The 25,803-nt window shown below is 28.3% G+C and overlaps 1 protein-coding gene across 1 annotated transcript in view; it reads left to right on the forward strand.

The window, feature by feature from the left end:
* Positions 1-25,803, forward strand: part of LOC107436237 (uncharacterized) — a 46,895-nt gene that overhangs the window by 8,728 nt on the left and 12,364 nt on the right. Inside the window, exons 6-20 of the mRNA XM_043051047.3 lie at positions 1,066-2,720; positions 5,639-5,695; positions 6,944-10,768; positions 14,686-14,783; positions 14,908-15,003; positions 16,039-16,148; positions 16,966-17,134; positions 18,627-18,740; positions 20,270-20,350; positions 21,972-22,121; positions 22,205-22,306; positions 23,284-23,461; positions 24,380-24,454; positions 25,202-25,350; positions 25,507-25,645. Coding sequence (XP_042906981.2) covers positions 1,066-2,720; positions 5,639-5,695; positions 6,944-10,768; positions 14,686-14,783; positions 14,908-15,003; positions 16,039-16,148; positions 16,966-17,134; positions 18,627-18,740; positions 20,270-20,350; positions 21,972-22,121; positions 22,205-22,306; positions 23,284-23,461; positions 24,380-24,454; positions 25,202-25,350; positions 25,507-25,645 — 6,998 coding nt within the window. The remainder of the gene's footprint in view (positions 1-1,065; positions 2,721-5,638; positions 5,696-6,943; positions 10,769-14,685; positions 14,784-14,907; positions 15,004-16,038; positions 16,149-16,965; positions 17,135-18,626; positions 18,741-20,269; positions 20,351-21,971; positions 22,122-22,204; positions 22,307-23,283; positions 23,462-24,379; positions 24,455-25,201; positions 25,351-25,506; positions 25,646-25,803) is intronic.

The raw sequence follows: 25,803 nt of genomic DNA on the forward strand, positions 1-25,803 counted from the left end.
CTATATCCGTTACACAGGCAATTTAACTAATGGTCCCCAAACTCCTCCCTTTTATTACAGATTATTCAAATAAATGACTGGAAAATATTATGCCGTAGCAAAAAATTTGTTATTTTTCATGACTCTACATCTTACGTGCAAAAAAAAAAAATAGTAATCTTTCCATAGGCTACAAAGTGCAGATTTGAATAGTTTATATTTCCTTACAAATATTAACTTGATTGCATCCATTTCAAATTTTTCTGATTATGCCCATTTTATCTTCAATAAAGAAGGTTTTACGTATGCTGCTCGCCATAGTTAAATTTTAGACACTTGTTTGCTGGATTTTTTTTAAACTAAACTGAGAGCAAAAAGGAGTTGAGATGAGGGCCTTATCAACACATATTTGTGTCCAACCCTTTGACCAATAATGAATAATTACTTATTCCCTCTGACAGAAAATGCATATTGATCCCACTGACACCTTACAGGTGCATCGTCTGCCTGGGTTGAAAACATCTATTGGTTTGTTTAGGAATGGGAAAGTGAGAGAAAAGAAGCAAACAAGAAAAAATGCTTATCGCTACATTCCCCTTTAGATGGTTTTGAAAATCGGTATATGTATTTATTTTGAAGTAGACATTTCAAAATTATTTTTAAAAAAATTGAAAGAAATCAGTCGAAGACAGAAAAAAGTTCATTATATCCAACTTCCTCACTTTTTTGGTTCACTATATCCACTAAAAATAACATTATCCGTGTATAGCAAGGCACAGGACCGAACATTTCGTTCATTATAACCGGAAGTTCACTATAAACCATGTTCACTATAGCGGTGTTTGACTGTATTATATTTTACTGCATGCTGTGATAGTTTATCTTCCTACATGAACTCTACATGAACTACTTCACTGCTCTACATCAATTTAGAAGAGTAGAGATCTTTCATTTTTTGTTTAAATTAAGTTTTACTGATAAAATTTTTGTTCGTTCATGTTTATTTCATAAAATTCTTATACTTTATTAATTTGCTTATAACTATTCTTCTATTTAATAATAATGTTTCTGAATTTAAATTTACAGGTCTGAAAATTATGATGCAACATTTAGTTCAGCAAGTAATGATGATGAAGATTGTGGTTTCAAATCTCATCGTTCTAGAAGATACACAAGCCAAAAATTAACCACAGCTCATGATTCACACTTTAACTCTGAACCACTAAAACAAAGATCCAACAGTTATGGTGATCGAATGGGAGAAGTTTATCTCAGTAGCGATGATAAATATCCTGATACTTATAAAAATGTTCAATACAAAACACCTTCCGTACAAGACGAACCTCCCAGGCGGCAACCTCTGTACGCGAATGCTCCACCTAAACCTAGACGTCTTAATTCTGATAGTTTTGCTCCTTACCCTCATGATTATTCGGATTCAAGAGACCATGAAAATTATATGCCTGCAAGTACAATGTATTATCCTGGTGGCGTGCATTCCGATTACCATCAGGCTATGGGCTACTTTCCGAGCCAAAATAGCTTTCACGACATTGAAAATGATCCATCTAGGCAGGATCCGAAATCTATGCAATACATTGAAAATCATCCCCAAAATATGCATCTTGAAACATCAGACCTTCATCACAGCCAACCACCGAGGCCACGATCGGCCGATTTCTTAGAGAGGGAGGCTGAATGCCAAATGATGCCAGATGTTGCCCAATACACTGGGAATGCGCAACCTCGAAGACCTAAGTCAAGCTTGGAGTACTATAATCATTATGTGGATTCGGATGAGGGCAATTTCGACGATTATCGTGAGGCCGTCAGAATGCAAGCTGATAATTTGTACCTGAACAAAAATCTTAGCAAAAGTAACAAGCATTATGGCTCAAAGCAAAGAAAAGGCAATGACCAAAAATTGAATATCCATTATGTGAGTAATTCTGGGTTTTTAACAAATGATTCTGTTTCTCCTTGTTATGCATCAACGTCAAAGAATAATTCATATGACAAATATCAAAGTGCACCAATGTCACAAAAAGGAAACTTTGATTCAATGGAAAAGGAACAGAAGCCAAAAAATTCTCAAGAATCCATGCAACGATTAATGGAATGGAAACAGAGAATGTTGCAATCTCCTCTCTCTAAAAGAAATTATTTGCATTCAAATTCTTCCGAAACAAGCTCTCCGATGTCTTCTCCCATGAAAACATACAAGGTTGAAACTAGTGTCAAAAAGCCCTTACAAAATCCCGTAGTTCTTGAATCTGAAACCCATGTTCACCATTCCCCTAATTACAGTTATAGTCATAATCCTGATTCTTCATACAATTCTCAGAATATGTTACAGTACGGCGACTCATATCAGCAGCCCTATAATGACAATGACGTCTATCCAGCCAAAAACAATACCAGACTTTCTGAACATTTCGAGCAGGCCCCGACCCAAAGTGTCCCCGAGTCTTCCCAGAAACTGCGAAATGAAAACCTTCTTTATTGTGTCGATTCTGAGAACAATGAAATTCTGTTTTCTTACAATGATAATTCCCCTAATGATGATGAGATTTCTAAGAACCTTCAAACCTGTCATTATCCACCTCAAATGCATTCTTTTAGTACTCTTCCGAATGTTAGCAGCATTGGTAATGAAAGTCAGGAGTCCAATTTCCAATGTTCCAATGAATATTCCTCAAAAATTAAATATTCTGAAGCATCATATAAAACAGAATCAAAAGGTTAGTTTATTTTTTATTTACGTGTATTAGGGATGCATAAACTTTTTTTTAGAAGGTCACAAAAACTAAAAAATGCCATGTTAGGGGTCAACACAAGGTATTAATCATAAAAATTGCAGGAGTATTTGCATTCTCATTGAAAATAACATGTATATACGAACATGTGTGCAAAATTTTTAAGAAATTGCAATTCCCTTCAAGCACTGAAGTCATGATCATAAATAAAATTTCAAATTCAAAAGACTTACAATCAAGTTTAGGCTTGCATTAAAACAATGAGTCTTTTTAATACAGTGGTATCTGGGAAAAGACCTCTCTCTTTATTTTTACATCTGTATATTTTTTTTATATTATTAAGATTTTATAAATTTTTATTAATATTTAAAACTGATCGGGGGGGGGGGGCTACTTATAAACCAAAGGGGATCAAGTTTCGCCCGCGAGCTATAGCTTGTGCATCCCTGATGTATATTTTAAATTCATTGATGTTTGTTAACAGCTATTGTTTTTAATTCAAACATGCTACTTTATTGCAATTTTTTCTTCTTAAATACCATTATAAGACTTAATTAAGAATTGCAAAATATGATATGTTGGATTGGTTGACCATCCACAAAGTGTGCAAAAGTGATTGAAATATCTTATTTATTAAATCAAATTTGCCATTTCAAAATTTTTAGAATTCTTGAATAATGTTATAAAGAAGAAAAGTTTAATTAAATTCTCTTATCTGGTTAAAATTTTATAAGAGAGAATGGTGAATTTATTTATTTCTATGGTTTATTTTAATTGATTCTAAACCAAATAATGATTTATAAGGGTGGATGTGGATTCTTATGCTTCTTTAAAATTTTTAGAAGATGAAATTAAATCTTGTATATTGGATCGATAAATTTTAATCGTTTGATTTGTACAGTTTATTTAAATTGATTAAAATCCAATTAATGATTCAATGATTGCAAAATTTTTTTAACTGTAAACTGACAGGTTGTTCACAAATTATTATTATTTTGAAGAAAAAAATCTTAAATCTACGTAATTTTTTTCTCATAGTACTCTGTTGAGAACAATAGATATGAAAACAATGAATCTGGGAATCAAAATATTAAATAACAAGTTGAAAATATATGAAAAGTAATTTTTAACTGTTTATTTTTTTGATTTTATTATATTCAATTATTTCAAATCAAATTACGATAAAAAAGACTAGATGCGATCGGAATTGTTCTGTATGGTACAATTATGCTTCTAGTAAGATTATTTTTAATGTATTTTGATATTTTTATTATGTTTAGGTTAGGTTTAGGTTGAGTATTTTAAATTTATATTTTTATAATGTAGTGTGTTGACCATTGTGTTGCATTTAAATTGCCCACAATTGTACACCATACAATTTTGAAAAGTTATGAAGAAAATTATTGAAATACATAATTTCTGGTTTTAAGTAAGTTTGTATACATTTATTTATTGTATATTCAGTAATTATTTTAATGTTTAATAATTTATTTTCTATATAACTTGTTATTTGAAACAGATGCATTTACTCCGCCATCGATCTCACAGTAAAATTTTGGTGTGGCCTTTCCGATGAAAAACTTTCCCTTTTTTGACAAACTTTCAGGGCAGCGTTTTTCTGTGAAATTACTATATTAACTTTATAATAGTTTTTGTGGCAGAGGTGTTAAAATAAGATAATACATTCAGAAAAACAAAAGATGCAAAAACGATGTAACACGATTTGACTGTATTGACTTCTTATTAAGAAAAATTAAACTGTTTAAAATTTTACGAGAATCTTAAATTTTTAGATTTGCTCTTGATTTCGTTTGGGAATTTAATAAGGAATTACATTTTGAAACAACAAACGAGTTACAATGTTAAGGTGAAATTATTAAATGTGTTTTTAAAAAAGCTATTTTTAATCTAATGTAATAGTTCATTAAATTGTAAAAGTTCATTTTTTTATAGAATTGCTGTAGCATGTATAAAATTTTAATGTTCATTAAAATTCTTGAGTTACTATTTCATTGTTTAAAAAAAAAAACGAGGTAGTTTTTGGAAAGAAAAAAAACTATTTTTGGCTGAAATATTTACTCAGAATGACATGCATATGACATTTGGGTAAGAGAGATAATGGCTCATTGTTTATTAGGTATTTTATTAGTAAAATATAATCAATATATTAAATTAATGTGGTGAACATTAACACCCTTTCACAAATTTTAAGTATGAGGGTGGAAAAATATTTGACATTATTGAGTATACCAGAGGTGATTATGCTCTGGAAAAATTCCGGATATTTCCCTTACTGCTCTCCAGAAGTTTCCAGAAATCTTATGTCCAGAAGTTTCAAGAAATCATCGATCACATTTATGTATAAAAATTCTTGTTAAATTTTTCTTGTTTCTAAACTTATGTATTAAAACTCTTGGCATCTTTCATTTGTAAATAATCTTTTCTGGTAGAGTAATAAACATGATTAAAGATAAAAATAAACTTATACGTAATTATTCATTTAAATTATGCTGTATGTAATTTATTTATATATCAATGTTTTGAAAATATTAAATTTATAAAGACATTATGCGTCTTTAAAGATTTTACTCCAATTTTCCAGATTTTGGAGTTGGACTCACAATCACCCCTGGTATACCTGCAGAAAATGAAATTTCTTTTACTCTTATAGCATTTTCAAATTAAATATTTTCTGTTTCAGTTGTTCTTATTATTTTATAAATCTTATTTTAATCTCTGTAAAAATATAGGACTTTAAAAGATTTTTAATTAAGAGTAATCTGTGTTCAAAATTTCCCTGATGTCAGCAATATTTCTTTGTTTTAGCTTTACAATTTACAATGACAGATTTAAAACTTTATGTTTATTCATTGTGTAAATAAATTTAATTTTATCTATTTTAGAATCTAAGCCTTCCATTTGTAAAAAGAAAGTAACCACTTATTCATCTGATGATGAAGGTAAATAAATTACATTCCCATTCTTTATTCCCAAAATAAAATTTTATAATTTTAAGTCATTATTTCATTTTCTTTAAAATTAGTTATATTTAATTAAAAAAGAATGCTTTTGTGCACTTATCTGTTTAAAAGATGTTTTGATACAACATGCAAAGATTATGCAACTTGTTCTCTTAAATTTATTTAGTTTGCTAGAGTAGAAATCCATCAAAAGTTATTGCTCTAATTTTTAATAATATTTCCTTTTTAAATTACTACTAAATTACATTTGCAAGTTTCTTAATTTGTCCAATGTTTTATAATGTTACAGTTATAATTTTTTATGATATTTTTTTTAAAAATTTAAAGCAATGTTACTTATTATATGCCATTAAAACAACAGCAAAAATAAATGACAATGGCATGTAGAAATTATGAGTTAAAACGAAATTCAACTGTAAAAAAAAACCATGTAATATACAGGTTTTTAACATAAAAATAAATTAATATTGTATTAGATTTTAGGAGAAAATTGTTTCTTGTCTTAGTTACTTTATGTTAAATGTCAATATTTTTGTTTATTTTTCTAATTTATGATTAAATAATATTAGAATACCAAAAGCTGTACGATTAAAAAAAAAATTTTTTTTAAATATATAGTATATAATTGACTTTTCTGAAAGTCATATGGAGATCCATTGCATTTAATGCTCTGGCATTCCTGATTTATTATTTTAAATATATTTAAGTAGCCTAATATATAGTTTTGATGTGTATTTCAAATAATGTGTGTGCTTTTTGTTCCCTTTTCAACCTTTCCTTTTTTTTTGGTGATGGATATTTTTATTTCAAGTAACAATAAATTTTTTGTAAAACTGTGTATTTTTTAATCTATAATTTCTAACAGTTCAAAGTTTATTATTTAATACCCTGTGCATGAAATTGAAATAATATTAAAAGAACCTCATCATAAAACTTTATTTAATCCATTGTTGTGATGCCTACTAACTGCTGGTACAAGCTCTGGTATATTGTGCCAAAATGTTAAAATGGCAAACAAAATGTCATTTAAAAAATAAAAGGCAACATGTCGATTTAACAGCTGACTAACTGTGTTTCACTAACAAAAAGCTTCATTAATTCAAGCTCTTTCCAACATTTCTATCCAAGGCATGTCATTTTATTAAATATGGTGTTGGATGAAACATATAAACAAAACTTTTAAATTGAATTCTGCGATCTAAAATACCTTTTTCATTTTATCCCAAGATGTTGGACGACATTTGAATCCTGATGAGAGGACTGAAACTATTGAAAATGAATCTCACAATTTTGCTGAAAACAACCTGACTGACAGATATCAAACATCATCGCCAGATTATGTTAATATTGGCCCGTTTTATAATGAACAAAATACCAGCTTTGTTCATGAAGCTGTCCCTCTTAATGAATCTTTTGAAATCAATCGGGCCGTATTAAAGCCATTAGAACAAGCATCAAAAATTAGCAAAAATGCACCACATGTATCTAAAGGAAATCAAATTGAATCTGGGAAAGTTAAAGCTGCAGAAAATCTTTATAAAGGATATCCCTCTGAAGAGCAATGGATAGATGATGACAGCGCTCACAATCAAACCTTAACCAGCATAACTAGCAAAGATACATATGACAGTGATTTAGAGTGTGATATTAAGCGAGAAGATTATTATAGGGCTTCTCAAATATTTTATGCATCAACACGTGCAAAACTTAAAGCAAGGGCAAATAAAATTAGTGTTGAGAGATCTAAAAAAGAATCTGCTTATGCAAATGTATCGATTGAGGATAAAAGTGGGCCAAATTTTGTGAATTTGGATAAAGATATCGGCATTCCTATTCAAGTTACTCCAAATAAATCTCCCCAAAAGAAAAAGCCAGACATTCTTGAAAGCAACAAATATATCTCATATGACAATTCTTTTAAAAAAGAAATGAATCATATAAGTGCAACAATGGAGGGTGAATCTTTTAATATAGGAAGACAACCTCATGAAATGTCTGAGACAAGTATTTTGGGTGCTGATGATGCACAGAATAACAGCCTGAAAAAAGAAGCAGATAAAAAAATGAGCTATGAAGAAATGAGAGGACAACTTTTACGAAAAAGAGAAGCTCCACCTCCAAACATTGTTCAAGATCGCATAAAAAAGTTTGAAACTGTGGACTATTCTAAAAAAAATGTCATACTTGGGCAGAAAACGAATTCGTTGCCCATTTCTGATTCTCGTAAAGAGAAGATTTCTTGTAGAAGCGTCGGTAAGAGAAATCGGCACAAAACGAGCCGCCAAAAAACCAATCGGCGTATCCTTTATAGTGATTCAGAAGCTATGGTACGCGGTGACACTGATGAAAGTTCTGATGACTTGACTATGAAGTCAGCACCTATTCTTCTTTCCCCACTATCGTCTGTACTTGCTGACTTAAGAAAAACTGCTGAAGCCGGTAAGGAACATTTTAAAGCTCCATCAAAAGAGACAGCTCCTATATCTAGTGCAATGAAAGAATATTTTCATTCCTTGAATGAATCAGAATGTCAGAACAAAAATAATTCTAAAACTCCCAAAGAATTAAATAATTCTAAAAGAAAACATTCTTATGAATCCATTGAATTACCTATCTTTAAGTCTTCTACCGACTCAAATGTCAGAAACTCAGATGAGGTTGAATATTTGCCCATGGATGGTCTAAAATCTTTCAACAAAAATGTTGCTAATGATGAGCCTGAATATGTAACAATGAGTGGTTTTAAATATCCACCATCATTATCAAATGAAAAATTCAAAAAAAGCTTACATGAAGAAGAGCATCTATATAATGAACCTTTTGCACCCCCTTCAAGCTTTCTTCACGATGTTTATGAGAAACAAAAAATGAGGCAGATGCAGTATCAAATGAAATCTAGCAGTTCAGAGGATTCATTAACAGAAAACATTTATGAAAAACCTTTCCACCGTTTTCCTTCTGGATCTGTACGAAGCTTGAGAAATGAATTTTCCCACAGATCCGTCCAAGAAACAAACTCTGTTCTGATGAGCAGTTTGTCTTGCTCAAATGTTACCTCAGTAGGTCGAAGTAATGTGTCTAAAATGGATAGCAATTTGCTGGAGAGAGATGTTAATTCCTTGTCAGTACCTCACCATTATGAACAACCTACTTTGAGTGTTTCTGTACCTGATCTTCTCCAGCTTCAAGAAATGAAAGATAGTGATGCTTCTGATGCTGATGATGAAGCGAGTAGAGATTTTGATTCTGTTTGTGGAGCTCGGTATCAGTCCTCTATATTAGATCACTTTTCTAACAGTGAACATAAACCTGCAAAACTAGATTGCAATTCATCATTTGATTCTGAAATAATTGCCGCCAATCTTGAAGATCTTCCTAGATTAACTGACTCTCATTCTTCTCATCATTATGAAATTCCTGATTATTTTCACCAATCAAGATCTAAAGTGAGTGAGGTGAAACCATTACTATCAGCCATTTGTTCAACTTCAGATAACGCTTCCATTTTGTCTTCATCTGAATATGACAATAAAATTATTTCTAGTGATCTAGAAAAAACTTATCAAACTCAAAAATTGCGTGTTTACACAAAAGGTAAAAAACCTGAAGCACCTAAAATATTTCCCGTGCCATTCAATCTTGAAGAGTCAGAAATTTGCAAAATTCTAGAAAGGAAAGATTCAACTAAGTCACCAAAGCTGCTTGATGTCAATGTAAGCATACCTGCCGATACTATTTCTGTAGAATCTTATCCTGTCGATGGGGACTCGTTGTCTGAGAATGTTGCCTATGTCTCTAGATTTGATGTCAATCCATCTGGTTCTATAAATTTAGCTCAAACCGTTCCGTCCTATAGACCTGATGTTGTTCCTGAAATTCAAGTTCAGGAAAAAGTGCCAAACGATAAAGAGTCCCCAACTAAATCGCCAAATTCAGCTCCTTATTATTATTCTGACTTGTACTTCGCCAATGGGATTGGTTTCCTTCCTAGTCATTTACAATTTTTGAAGAAAAATGACATGCCACAAAATGATAAAGCTAGTCCTCCGAAAAAGAACGCTGCAGTTTTAAACAACGTGTATGCCACAAACGTCTCATCATGCAAAGGAGACATAGGTAAAAAAGTAAACAAAATCGATTTACACCTGGCTCCTGACTGTAGAGATTCTTTCAATAACAAGGCTCAGATAAAGTACTGGAAAGGCGATGGAGCCAAAAGTAATTTAAGATGCTCATTAGACATTCTACAAAGCTCAAAATCTAAATACTTGGATGCTGAAAAAAATAAATACGAAGCAGGTCATACTTTAGAGAAAACTAGATCTAGCAATCCGATGTCTTATTTCAAACATAGGGCTTCTACGCCTGAGTTGAATGCTGGTACCTCTCAGTCAGGTGAACCAGTCTATGAAAACCTGGTTTTTCAACCAAAATTAAAACTTCAGAAGCGGTTGTCCCACTCGCTCGAGGGATTACCGAGTGCCCCTGAATTAACACATGACATTGCTCAAGAAAATGAAGAACATGTTTATGAGAACATTGAATACTTTAATTTATCTTCACGTAGATCTCAGGAAAATCCTCAATCATCTTCAGTTTTGGCACAAGATGACGAGTCTTCTCGTGTTATACAGGTCAGCTCTCAGGACACTTCTTCCTTTCCCCAACGGCAATTTTGCACTCCGGTGACCAAAATGACCAATTCTGTGTCTGAGATAAGTGTGCCATTGGTGCAAAATCAAAATGAAACCAATTGCTGTGAGGCTAATTTTTTAGGACAGTGTGCTATGGGCGGAGGAAATGAACAAAAAGTATTTCCTAAAAGTAAGAAATTACAAACTGCTATTATTAAAAATCCTCTGATCACTGATCAGGATGTGTTGTCCCAATGCCCTTTTAGCACTTCTAACAAATCTGGACACACAGATATTAAAGAAACACAAGGTTGTAATATTAAAGTTCCCCAAGAAACTTCAAATATTGAAAATTATGGAAAACACATTGATAAATATTCAGATAGTTCATCGGGTGCTTCTTCCTCATGTGATGAAGGTAATTCAATAGATCTGACTCAGTTACTGTGTTTTTAATTTTATTCTTCATTTTCAGGTTTTATTATTTTTTTTTAAAATTAACTTATAGTTTTATATTTTTTTTTTAATTTTAATTTTATCATCACCAAAAGACTTGTATATTTTATTGTATTTTTTTTAAAAATAAACCCTCTTTTTTTTTAACAAAAAGCAATTTAATTATTTAATTTGTTGCTTATTCCTCTTGTGATAGAAGAAATTTAACAGATCTGACTCAGTTCCTGTGTTTTTAATTTTATTCTTCATTTTCAGGCTTTATTTTTTTTTTTAAATTAACTTATAGTTTAATTTTTTTTAAATTTTAATTTTATCATCACCAAAAGACTTGTATATTTGAATGTTTTTTTTTTTTTAATACCCTTTTTTTTAAGCAAAAAGCAATGTGATTTAGTAGATCTTATTCCAAAATAATAATTTACTATTAGAGAAGTGAATTTTAGATTTACTAAAATACATGTCATTATTTGTATTCTATTTTTTATTATTTTTATCGTATAAGTCTTAATGGAAAATGGAGTTTGGTTTACAAAGAAATATTCTAAATTTATTAATCTGTAGCTAATCATTCGACTAATAGACAATGAATTAAAAACAAGTATATTTTTTATATTTCCTTCATTTATTTCAAACAAATTAGCATAACTTACAAAAAAGTATTATAATATTTCAATTAAAAAATTAAAATACGGTAAAAATTATTGTTGGCATTCTTAGCAGATGTTAAAAGTGTGTTCTCCATAAATAACAGTGTTGCAGTACTTGCATACGTATTTTGTCATTCCACCTTTCTTAGGTGGACAGAAAGTACTAATTTTGCATTTGTTCACCACACTTTTAGTTGTGTCTTCTCTGGATATTTCAATATTCAAAATATATTAATTTTTGTTGAACTAAACATTCAACTGTTAGATGACTATTACAGCAAATTTCAAAAAGTAACACACATACAGCTGTACATATCACCCATATTACTCACTTTATAAATCTCGAATTTACAAAACTTTCTGGTGTTGGTAATCCATTAGACAAATGTTTAGTTACCAAAAGAATACAATAATTGATGTAAAATTTTATCTTACCTTAATCTTCACTTTTCGTTGCAAATGATTTTCCAAATAATTTTATTAATAATAATAAAAAAAAATTAAGTGAATTTTTTTGTTTAATTTTTAATTTCTTTTTATATTTTGAAAAGTATTAAATGTAATTTAAAACAATTTATCTAAATTATATGGAGTTTCTTTTTATCAAAAGAATGTTAAATCTTTCTTATTTCCTCACATATTATAGAATAATAATTTCATTATTAAAAATACAGGAAACATTTCCGGTGTATAATTTAAAATTTTTACTTTTGGTGGTTTGTAAAAAAATAACTGCAGTACATTATCTTTTGATTGGTTTAAATACACTAGTACTAGTTTTGAGGGATTAATAATCAAAATAATTACTAAATCAAATGATAAATACATTGAGAAAATCAGGAATAGTATTTAATTATTTAAATAATTGATATTCATTATTATTTTCTTTAATTTATTCAAAGATATTTTGTCTGTGTAGCATTCTGATTTGTTATAAAAGACAACAAATCTGTTATCCTCATTATTGTGCATTTTGACAATAATATTTGTATTTTTATTCATTTAATTGAACTTATTTAATTTGTCTCAACCAGATTATAAAACTTAAATAAATTAAATTTTTGTTGCAAATTTTGAACTATTAAAGTAATACACATAAATAAATGTATACTAAGCCTTTAACTTTGTTTTATAATTTTAAAGCAAACTTACAAAAAATATCATCAATTATTCATCTTTTTGTTGACTTTATCTTTATTGTTCTATATAATCTCTTTTTTTTTAATTTTGATTATGGCTTAGTGCAAGAACAACTTTGTCAATGTTTGAATTGTTATGTAATCAGCTACAGAAATTCAAAACTTAATTAGGCAAGATCAAACAAAATGAGACTTTAAGAAAAACAATAAAGAAGGAAGTTATTTTTGGCTGTGACTTAAAAGTAGACATCTTGATTAACTTTTTTTACTTACTTATCAAATTTCTTATATAAGATATGGTAGATTAGCAACACTGATGTACACTTTAGTGCAGTTGCGTAATTATGCTGTGAATACTTTAGTAGAAATTTGAAAGAAAGAAAAAGGTTTTTAAGGTGCAATTACAACTTTTAAATTTCTTTTTTTATATTTCAATAACATATTTTCAGAATTTCAACAACAACAAAAAACGATAATATGTTATTAATTATATGGTTTTTACCTAGTTGGATTTTGACTTTTGCTCAGTATAGTTTCAATTAACCAGAATTGGGCATAAAGTAACACATTGAAATGGGCATAAAGTTATTTATTTTTTAAATCTGAATGACTTTTTTTAAAATGATATGCCTTTACAAATATTGGTTTCACTCTCAAGTTAAAAATTAAGCATCAGACTTTCATATTAATTCACGTTTTAAAGTTTTTTTTCTTTCAAATTAAAACGAGCTATTTTATCAGGTTTGTTAAAAGAATGTAATTCAATGTAGAAAAATTAAAATAGAAAATTAAGTTTTCATATGTATACATTAAACTAAAAAAGGACATTAGCAAATGGTACCATCTTTCATTTTGTGAGTTGTTTATATTGCTCTAATGAGAGAAATAGTGCTATGCCTTATACTCCTTGTCCTAGTCCATTTCATTGATTAAAATTGATTCAATTTAAAACTTGTTCTGTGCTTGTCAGTGCAGTAGAAATAAGCTATCTAAAGCGTATCTCAACCAAAAAAATATGTTGAAAAAGTCACGCTTGTTGTTTTCTGATAATAGTAAAGTGCTTTTTATATTGTTCTTTATATTTCCTTAAGAATCCTTGAACAAGATCATTCTACCACAAATAAATTTAATACAAAAGTGTAGATACTTTTCAAAAATTTAAGAACATTCGAATACTTTCCTAATCCATTAAGGATTACCAACGTTTCTTTGAAGGATTAGTAAAAATATGCAGACTGTGACTAAATAATTTCATTCTTTAAATATATTTTTGAGAAACATTTTCAAAAGACATTCGGATTTACCATGATATATTAACTGATATTTGGAGAATGTAATATTTTAATACTAAAATCGTAGCCTACACAAGAAAGTGTCAAATCAGTCTATTCAACAAAGTTTATCCACTTTTTTCCAACTTATTATCCTCCATCTTATTGTTCAAAATTATACGTAATGAGTTTTAAAATTACGGTAGTTTTAGAATATGGGTTATGACAAATTTGTAAAAAATGTCCATGTCCAAAATAGCCCTTTCTCCCCTACTTGAAATTGTTGTGTCATCAAGAGCTAATTAATTTTTGTTGATTTTTTTTCAAGTATTTTAACAACTCAAATTTTTAATATTTAAAAAATTTAATGTTGCTTTTATTATGCTACTCGTACTAAGTTATATATAAATGTATAAAAAATTTAAGTAATAGAGAATTGTTATAGATTAAATTAATTAAAGTGACAGAAAGTTTTATCCCCGTGTTAGAAAATTATAGAATTAGCATCACATGTACTACAAATTACAAAGAAATTATTATTAAATTCTTACCTAAAAATATCTATATGTAATAATCATAAATTAAGTTTTTAGATTGCTTTTTTATGTGCAAAGATTTATTTATGTACTTTTTGTTTTAATTATCTGTATTAAACTTATCTGAAGTTTTTTTATTTAATTGAATTGAAGATATTTCGGTTCTATTCAGTGAAAATCTTGTGAAATTTTTGGTTTTTATAAAGCTTTCTTTGATCCAACATTTTTATAAATTTTTTTAATCAGTCTATATCGTTTTTTTAAAAAATGTTTATTGTGCTTATAGCTTCTTTGGATTCTGACAACCCAATGTATAATCTCAATACTAGAGCTAAAATTGCTGAATTGTCTAAGAGTGTGTCATCTGAAATCTACAAAAAAGAGGTAATACAATTATTTTTTTAATATTTATCCTGTTTATAAAAAATATTATTTTTCATTCATTCAAACGTAGCATAGTTCTTTTATGATTTAAATTTTTTTCTTGATATAAGTTTGACTTTTTCAGCCAGCTCATGTTCGTAAGCTCGTGCAGCAATCTGAGGGTTTGATGTGCAAGGGAAAACGTTTGAGTGTTTCAGCCGGAGATCTCCTTGGAAAAACGGTAGTTATTCACTTAAATGTTATATCCTTTTTAATTAATAAAATTAAATTTAATTATGAAGAATATTTGTTTTACATAGTGTATCCACAAAGTAATGTCACTGTAAAAGTTATGCTTTTTCCTGTACCCCTAAACTGGTTGTAATTGGTTAATGGGGCGGTCACCTTTTATGATTGTGGTCTCTCAGTTATCTCCAACTGTCCATGAAAAGACATTTTTGTGACACTCATAACTCCCCTATTAGTGGTCATGTCCTGATGGATGGCCATTTAATCTGTGTGAAACTTGGCAATTTTTGTATTGTAAACTTTTTCCATGATAAAAATGGCATTTTGTGATGGTTCTTTATCAAAAAGCCTAGTCTACTGATGGCACAAAGCATTTCTTAGAGGCTATAAAAAGGTCAGGTATGAAACCTGCAATGAAAATTTGAGATGCGCAGCTGCTTTTTTAAACTCAGACTATTATTTGAACTTTTATTTAATGGCAAAACCAACAGACATTCCGCATAATTGCAGATGATAGGAAACTTCAGGATGAAAACAATCATGCCAATCCACCTTCTATATGGACTGATTAAATTATGCTGATATATCCCTAACACCCCTAAAGTACTGATATAGCCCCAGAATTTGTATTCCAGTCTCTAAAAACTCCCATCATTTTAGGACAGTTGGTATAGTCAAAAAGCTTGCACCAAGGTTCTAAAGAACATTTTAGAAAAGGCCTACTATGGTGCCATGTAATCTCATTAAAAAAAATTATAAATCCAGGAAGAAACTATTTTAAGTGCTCTACTTATTGGATCAATTCATGCTTTTTATTTGACTGAATACTCTTGAGGCAATGGCAAACCCCTCTATGAGTGGCCAGAGCTGTGCTCCATGCCTTTGGTCCCATTTAACTTGTACTTTTCAGCACTTGTCAAACGACAGCAACATTTGACTGAGTGACATTATTTTTTTAGACAAACTATGTAATTATCTTACATAAAAATATAAGTTTATATATATATTTATAATATTTATTTCTTAGCATGAAGAATTAGTTTTATTGCTGATTCAACTGAGAAGAAATCAAACTAAGATACTCAGGGCAAAGGAGAAATTGGAGAAGCAAATCAAACATTTTCAAGAAATGCCTAAGTATTTATTTCATATTATTACTTTTTGTTTGCCTCTTGAAATATCAAAAAGAAATGTTCATGTTATTTAACAATTGATATGCTGACCACAAGGAACTGAAATGCGTTTTTTAGTTTAAAATGTGTAGGAAAATAATTAAGAAGTTGTGTAATGAAGAAAGTTTGTATTTTAAAAAAAATATGAACATATTATTTGAAATCTTAAAGTTATCTGTCATAGAAGGCCTTTAAATCTTGTTGGTTTTTTTCTATGTGTATATTTTTGACAATATTGCTTTTGATGGAGCATTAGAGTTAGGCACTAATTAGAGCTATTGCTTTGTTGGACTATCCCTTGCAATATCTTAGCTTACTCAAATTCAAACTGATAGTTATCAGCTTGTCTGTGAAGTAAAGAAGTAACTGCACAATGATTACTACATTGCTCATTGTTGACTACATCTAGTCGTTGGTCCCGAATTGTAGCCTAAAATTCTTGACCCTCTTGATTGACTGATGGCTGTTGCACGAATGCTTTACCTTACTTACCATATTTGATATTTTGTTTCTGCATGTGTTTATAAGTATGCCTGTGTATTCATTATTTATTTTTATTTTGTAAAGATAATAGTATAAACAAACAACTATCTACACTTAAATCCAAATAATAAGACATAATAGATACATTATTCATAATCACTTTGCATGTGACACAATCAATACATTATTAGAATGCTGTTGAAAATTTCATTCATTCTCTTGATAAAATTTAAAAATACTTTTCTGTGCCTTGGCTTTTGTATTTTATGAAATAATTTATTTATTTTTTTAAATTCTAGCTCATATCAACCTACTTTTCATAACAGTAAAGATCTTCAAAAGCAGATTCAAATGTTAGAAAATCAGTATGATGTCACTCAGCCTTTAGTCTCATTGGTTGATAATATGGTGAAACTTGGAAGTTTATATGGCAGCAGCAACAGAAGAAGTTTTTCTCTTCCTTTGTTGGCAAGTTGAAACACTTTTTTATTAACTCATTTACAGTCATTTAATTATTGTTTTAAAGTTTGCTTAAATATTGTAATTGTGCACTTTTAAGAAATTTAAACAAAGGAATTTACTGTGTATATGTTTTGAATTTTTAGGAATTGAATTGAAATTAAACCATAACATTTACGAATTGAATTAATTGACCATAAAAATATTATGGTCAAGTAAAAGATTGAATAATAGCTCTAAAATAAAAGAAATGAAAGAGAAGAAATTAAAATTGTTGATTAAATGATAACTTTCTTTCTTGGTGTAAAACAAACACTAATTTTACATTTATGTACAGGAAAACTTCAAAAATTGAATTGTCATCAGAAACCTAAAATGTTGCCAATAACCAAAAGCTGAGCTAATTTTAAAACTGACTAAAATGAGCTTTTTTAGCATGAAAACAGGCAAAAATAACTCTATTAGTTTTTATCTTTGCTGTGTTGCTAACTATTGCGATTTATCCGTAATTATTACTATTTCCAAGGTCAGGATATCTGTCTTATTGTTGAGTGATATTAAATTATGTTTTTTTTAAAGTTTCCGTAATAATCTGTTTAAAATAAGTTTTTTATCTTCTCTTGACTTCTAAGAGTTATGAAATTTTGAAACTTAATCTTCTCTCTTTAGAGAAGAGCAAAGGAAAATAAACTCAAATCTGCAATGGTGTGAGCAAAAATTTTTGGTGCTTCAAATACCAGGTGATAAAAATCAATAAAGGCTTGTTCTAATTTAATCAAAAGCAGAACATAGATTTCAAGCAATTAATTTAATTTTATCATTTTATAACAAAGTTATGCATTTCAGTGTTGTATAATTTTTAATTTAGTACTTATATCTTTAAATATTACTTTTTTAATTGAATAGTAATTTATTGCATAATTATATAAATATTATATGCCTATATGAAATTAAGTAATATATGTTGCTTAAAATTGCTCTAATTTGGATTTTTAAACTCTAACTGTATATGTTTTTGTCTTATTGTATTTCTGATTATTGATATCTGGTTAGAAAAATTGGTACCCCTGCCTTTATCTTTTTCTTTCAAAATTTTTGAAAGAGGGATATAAGAGATGTCAAATTTGGTGGTAATTGATTTTTCTTTCTATAAAAATATAATAAAATTTAGAGGAATTTTCCTATCAAAGTTAGTGATTTTTTTTAAACCTTAGTTGGCTGAGATTTATTTTTCAACAAAGCTTTTTTAAAAGAAAAATAAATAAGTAAAATTGAACCTACTTGATGAGTTTTAATGTTCAGGGAACCAAAAAGGTTTCAGAATTATCAAAAAAAAAATTTTTTTTTTTTAACTTTGAGCAATGCAAAAAATTAAAGCTAAAGTTAGATTTCTTTTACCAGGATTTAAAATAACTTCAAATTATTGAAGAATCAAGTTTTTATCATTGAAGTAATAGAATTTTGACTGTATTTAATTATTTTGTTCATTTCTGTATTTTAGGATACTTCTCAAGAAGAAGAAACAGCACCACCTTCTCAAACAACTAACAGTTCATATCATGTGCCAGAGTCAAATATTTTGAGCCAACTCCTTGCAGAAGAAAGTAATTTGCAGGTAAATATGTTATAACAGTTTTATTAAATAAAATTTTAAAAAATCAATTCTCATTATTCATGTGCCAGGCTTTCCAAAATTCTAATTTATAAAAGATGTAAAACAAAAAATAATGATAATAAATAAATATATATATCAATATTTATTCTGTTTTATGTCAAAAGATTTGTATCGCTGGTGTCCAGTTTTCAGGGAAGGTTGAATTGAAATACTCAGTCATAACAATTCTCTAAATTTCACACATGTGAAAAAATGTTTCTTATATTTGCTAAATATCTGCAAAAAACAGTTATTTTTATCACTTTCTTATTTTTCAACTGTGGTGAATTTAAATTGATAATGATTAATAGATCTAAAATAGTGAGGGCGATTTTTTGAGACTTCTAGGGCGACATACACCCACTGTTCCTCTCCCCCAACACTACTCATGATTTGTATCAAAGTCCGTACAATACTATCTATATTTTTAATTTGTGATGATTTAAATTAAATCAATTATAGCATGGGATTTATCTTAAAGAATTTAATGATGTTATTGGTGAATTAACTAGTCATTGCAGAAAAGAATAAAGTAAAAGCAGTAGTGCGATATAGCTCACTGCAAGTAGTAAAACTACTGTAATTGCTACTTTTTTTCGTAGTTTGTAGTGTATTGTGCTACTTTCTAAAAAAGGTAAGGTCGTGCTGAGTAATGCGTAGTAAAAAGAACGGTATCTTATAGCGATTTCTGGCTAACTGTTACTGTTAGTTGAGTTAAGAAACAAGGTTCAAATGCAATTAATTTTTTGATTCTGATTGGAAAAAATCTTCATGGGCCTGTTAGTGGATCTGATGAGACAGCCTTTATGACATTACAATTAAAAGCTTATCATTGGGGTCATACCTTCAAACGCTAATGTACACTTGTAAACATAGATGTTATTTCAATGGATGGGAACATATTTTCCCTGTGCTTGTCAATGTACTTTATTTCTTAAATTATAAAAAGGTCATAGTTTTTACAAAATTGCAAACTTTTATTTCCTAGTATTCCTGAAATGAAATATTCACTATAGAGAAAGACACAAAATGTTGAAGGCTGATAGAACAAATTCATAAACAAATTTAAAATAATACAGAATAACAAGCTGGCTCATATGAACATGAATAAATATTTCTTAATAATTCCTCATGTTTATATAAGGCAATTTTTTATTCAGAACCATTTTGAACATGGGTGCAAATTAGGTTTGTCTCCTGAAAATAGTGAAGTAGTGACAAAATTTCAAAAGTAGTTTGTAGTCAATGCATTTTTAAAAAAAAGTAGCTATAGTTAACTACATTTGCAATTAAACAATTGTAGATGTAAATAACTACAAAAATCCAAACACTGAATAAATGGTTAGTAAAACTGGAAATAACTATGATAATTTGTTAATGTTTTTATTGCTACCATAATAATTTTGTAAAATTTAAATTTTATTTATGTTTGTAGTGTAAATATGCTAACTTTGTGTATATTAATGGAAATTTTTTAATTCTAATTTCAGAAGCGTATTAGTGAAATATATAGTCTTGATAAAGGGCTTCGGTATGAAACAAATAGTATATCATCTTTACATCAGGATAAGGTGAGCTATAATCTAATATTTTTTTAAAGTTATATTTTATTGGTATGCAATTTTCTTGTTTCCGAAAATGTAATTAATTTACTTGAGTTATGAGATTACAGTGTAGATAGAGGACTGTCATGGCGCTATTCAAATTCTCCATTTTTTTATATTTTTTTTAACATTTTCCAATTTAATTATATTTTCAAGGATGTCGAAAAATGGCTCCAATGCTAAAAATTTTCTTTCTGGTCCTTTTCAAAATATTTAAAACTGCATCAAAAGCAATTTTAAGTGCATAGATTGGTAAAGATGAGGTTAGATGGCGTTTTCACTGTTGTTTATTATCGAGGCATTCACTATTTAATTTTTGTTAAGTTATAAGTCTTGTTGATTGAACTGATATTTCTATACGAATATTTGTATTAATATTTACTTTTTTATTTCGGGATAAATTTAACATTTTAAAATGCTATATATTTTCTGACCTGTTTATCTATTAGTAATAAGTTGAATCTCTTCTGAAAAGTTTAAGTGCATCAAGTGCAGTTTCCATTAAGCAACCTATAAACATAAACATCATGAACTAAAAAGTTTGCTTATAAAAATATTCTTCCTAATTTTTTCTAACCCATGAAAAAAAAAACTTTTTATTTTTATCTGTATCTTTTTTTTTTTCCTTTGTTGTTGTTGCAATCCTTGACCTAAAAGAAGGAAAATCTGACCATTAGATCAAAATTATATTAATGTATATCTTTTTTTAAACTTTTTTCAAATGCTACATTACTTAAAATTGTAATGTAGTGCTAAAACTTTAAATTATTTTGAAAACATATTTAATTTCTAATTCGAGGCAACCAAAAAATAAATAATAGAGAGTACTATAATATTGTACATTTTCTAGACAATGAATTCCAAATATTTTCAGAGCTTTACATAAAATGTAATTTTATGCATAATATCTTCCCCCAGATTATTTAATCTAAAGGACAATTTAATTTCATAAAGTTTGATATGTCTTTTAACTCTGTTTGATATTTATATGTTTTCTTTGCTATAAATTTAGTGCAAATTTTATTATCCTTAAGTTTGATGTTTCCACTTCATACGATAATGTGTTTTGCAATTAGTTAGACTCATTTATACTTTAATTAGTTACTGATGTGCATATCAATTCCAAAATACGTGATAGATATAACATTTTAGAATTTCGTTGGTGATATATTACAGTGTATTGTTTTAAAATTTTATTTGTATTATTTTTTTCTGTATTTAACTTGAAATTAATGCTTTATTATATTTTATAATTTAAATAAAACATTTTTATAGAAGGGAAAGACATGGATATATTTTTAAGTTAACAAAAATTTTGTTTTTATTATTACACAGTTAGTGAAAAGATACTTCAGTTATAATCTAGGTCTAGAAACGGAGGTGTTAAGTTACAAAGCATAAAATGATAGGAATTATTAAATAATTTTTTTTATTAATATTCATTTAATATTCTAAATATGGTTGACTATCATGTTTATCTGAAACTATGTAAGTTTTACACAAATTTTCTGAGTGAAATATCAATCATGAATTGTATTTCACTGCCATACAATTTTTTAAATTTCTTTTTATATCTCTATTTATCTAGGAAATGCTAGAGTGTACTCTATCAGGAATGCGTAACAAAATATTAGATCATCAAGACAGGCCATCTGAATTGCAGAAATTGAAGAAGCAACAGAAAATGATTGAGAAAGAATTGGTGCGTGTGAAACGTCTACTGAGCACCAGTGCCAAGGTAAGAATTAAAATTATTTTCTCATTTATTCTCATTTAAAAATGCTGATTTCTATAATTTAAAAGTTTTTTCTTGTGTCATAGAAAATTGAAGATGCTGCTACTAAAAATGATCAAATGGAAAAAGATATCTTGCATCTTCGACAAATACTAACGGAAGCCTTAAAAACTGGCTCTTCAGAAATGGTATTCCATTATACTATCATTATTACAATCCATATTTTTACATTACTATGTTTAAAAAATAATGTTATTATTTGTTTTAAATTTTATTTTCTTGTTAAACATTGTAATTGGTATTGTAATTTCTTTGCAAAAATGTTTGTTTAAAGGGAACAATGTAAATTTCATTTGCTAAAATAAATTTTTGTAGAAAGCAGAAATCCAATAATTATGTCAAACATATTAAAAATTCTTAATAAAATTTAGTAGGTACCTGAACAATTTTGTTTTATCTTAGTATTATCCTCTTGAAATTGAAAAATTAACTTTTAAAATCGATTTAAAAAAAGTTATGCAAATTGTATTTAAGAAAGAATAACTTAAGTTAAAGTATCATATTCTCAGTGTTATTGCTTAACTCTTTCATTGCTACAAACAACATTGCTCGTTTTCCAGGAATATATGTTCTACTGTTTTATTAGTGAATATGGTTATTAATTGCAATTGATTATTATTTTTTAAAGTTAAATGAACAAGTTTTTAGGAATTTGCTTTTTGTTTCAATTTTAGTGCTGCAGGGGAGCTCAAAGGTGTGTCATTGCCGTGTTGAAAGTGCTAAAATTAAATAAAAGTTTTGAAAATGTCTAATATTGTTGCTTTTTAAATAGCTACTTAATAATATTCAACTAAAGCATTAACGTCTAGCTCAAAAAATTTCACTACCATATCATTAATAAATATAATTTAATTTATAGTTTTAAAAATGTTTCTAAGATATTTAATTTATGTTTGTTGACTCTCTGAGCGTTAGTCTCAGAAGCTGGCTTTCCTGTATCAAAAAAGCTAGTTTCTCTATGTTATTGAATGAGAAAATAGTGTGTAGCATTAAAATTTGTTTACAATTTTATCCAGTGTGTAAAGGTGTACTCATTAAAACATTTTAGTATTTTTTAAATATTCTTTGTTTGAAAAAAATTAAAATGCTATATTTCCTGCCTCAGAAATCACAGCGTAATCGAGCTGATTTAGAAGCTGAGCTTTGCAGGGTACAGAATGTTCTGGATGAACTTGCAAACCACAGACAAGAAATAAATAATACAGTTGAAAAACTTAAAAGCGAATCACATCCCACTGTTTCGAGTTGCACAGATATCAGAGCTAGTCCCACTGCAGTTTTAGGTATGTATTCTTCTTATTTATGAAAAATTTAATGTCCAAGCTTTTTTATTGTTAATTATAACTTAAAGAAAAATTTGTAGTAGTCATTTAGGCTGTCTTTTCTAAATGGTAAAATAACTAAAAATATCTTAATCAAAATTTAAATGCAGAATTCATTTTTAGAGAACAGCTGGATATTTTCATACCTGAACTTTAATTATAAATAATAGCTGAAACTCAGCTATAAACTTTTCAGCTATATCAGCTATAAACTTTTTCTTAGAAAAAAAAAAACAATTTCTTTTTAGTTTTAAAAAATCATATTTTTTTATTACCACACAATATCAATAAAGTAATTATGAATTGGATAATTATATATATATATATATTTTTTATTATTATTATACGGTCATGATTAAAGTTTGATCTCTTCTAGTTCGATTTGATCTTTTGTTACCAGAATCCAAAATAATTGTCTTTTTTATCCAAGTTTATAAAAAAAAAAATTGTGTTTGAAAAAAATTAATTTTGAAATTTTTAATTTTGACATGAGCCTTTGTAGAACCTTAGAATTACGTCCAAAAAATACACATGATTAATTATATGATCAATATATTAAACACATTTTCATTAGATTATTAGTAAAAATATTTTTCACACTTTGAAAAGAGCTGAACTAAATTGTCCTTTCACCCTAACGTTGCTCTTTTGTCACTCCTGGCTTAATTCATAAGGCCAATGGCTGGATAGGCTTAGCTTGTCCAAGTGTCATTGGAAACAACAACAATGAAATAAAAAAACATAGAAATACAATAAAAAATTTCAAACAAGGCATTTTTTCACATTGTTTAGCTTTATACATATGTAATACTAAATTGAGACTTTTATTATGTGTATGATTTTTGGTTTGTCAATATATTCTTCCCCTCTTTGTTTCAGATGACAAAGAAGATTCTCACCTAAGGAAAGCCAGGAAAGGTGTAGAAGTTAGAGCTAGTCCTACTGGAGTTGCAGGTTTGAATTTTAACTTTTTTCTATAAGCAAAGTGAATTATTAGCTCATTATTTTTTATATTCACAAAAATTATTCTATTATCCTTTTTAAAAAATGCTTTGTCAGTGCATTTTAAATAAATACCTTAACAATATTTGTTTCCAAAGATTCCAAATCTTTCAAATTTATCGGGAAATTTTTTTTTTTTTTTTTTATAGCAAAAGATTTGATATTTTGTATAGAATATTGGTTTAAACTCTGGAAACTAAAGTTTGTAACTCTCTATGACTTTTTTTTCAGAAATAATTTTCAGAAAGCAGTTTCTGTATTTGAAATAAGTTAATTTTGCTGCAAAGCTTAATTCCAAATAGAAATTTAAAAACTTCAACGAGAACAAAACTTCAAACAGAACTTAAAGATTTTTGTGAAGCTGTTATAGCATTTTGTTAGAACATATTGCTAATTTTGTCACTGTAAAACTTGCACTAGATAATTATATATAACATTATTAATAGTGAATTGAAACTACTAAAACTGTTTATTAGTAATAACTGGACAAAGACTTCATTTCTTCAAATTATAATTAATTTTATCACCCAAAAATAACATCTCTGAAAACTTACAAATATGTCATATAAACTTTGAATATAATGAGAGAAAATACTCAGGAGGCTTTTTCTTTATAGTTCAATACGTAAGATATTGGCTCCATTTATACATTTCGTAACTGTGCTGTGAAATATATCTTTCTCTTTATGTTGTGATTAGGCTCCGCCCCTCTTCCTGTTCGTAAAAAACAACACAGCACATATTTGGAAACTGACTTGGACACGATGCACATTAGAGACTTAGCCAATCTTCATGAGAAGGATTTTGATGATATCCCTGTGTATGCAAATGCTGAAGAATTTAATAGTGTATGGTTTCCTTTTCTTTTTTATTTATTTATGTTATAAGATTTTTAAAAAAAATACTAATTTACTAAGTTTTAAATTTTACATACACTGATTTAAAAAAATTCAATTCTCATGCAGTTGTTATATTTTAGTGACACAACTATTTCTAATTTCTAGGCATCTGAGGAAACCAGCAAAGTTCTGAGCTCTGAAAGTTTGAACTTGTATGAAAACTGTGTTCTGGAAGTGTCTTCCTCCGACCAGTGTTCAATGCAAGACATAAACGATGCTGATGAAAGAATGAAACGATTTTATGGTAAGAGTTATTCATTCGTTCAATTTTTTTCATTTTTTGGGAAACACCTAAATTTTGTTTGGGATCCAAAATTATATTCTCTAAGGCAGCAGTTCTGATTTTTCTTTTGGCTATTGAGAAGTTTGATTATTATTAAATAATCAAACTTCTTTTTGCAA

The sequence above is a fragment of the Parasteatoda tepidariorum genome, chromosome 3 (genome assembly GCF_982258835.1).
Source record: "Parasteatoda tepidariorum strain Cologne lab strain chromosome 3, Ptep-v5.0, whole genome shotgun sequence".
Lineage (NCBI taxonomy): Eukaryota > Metazoa > Arthropoda > Arachnida > Araneae > Theridiidae > Parasteatoda > Parasteatoda tepidariorum.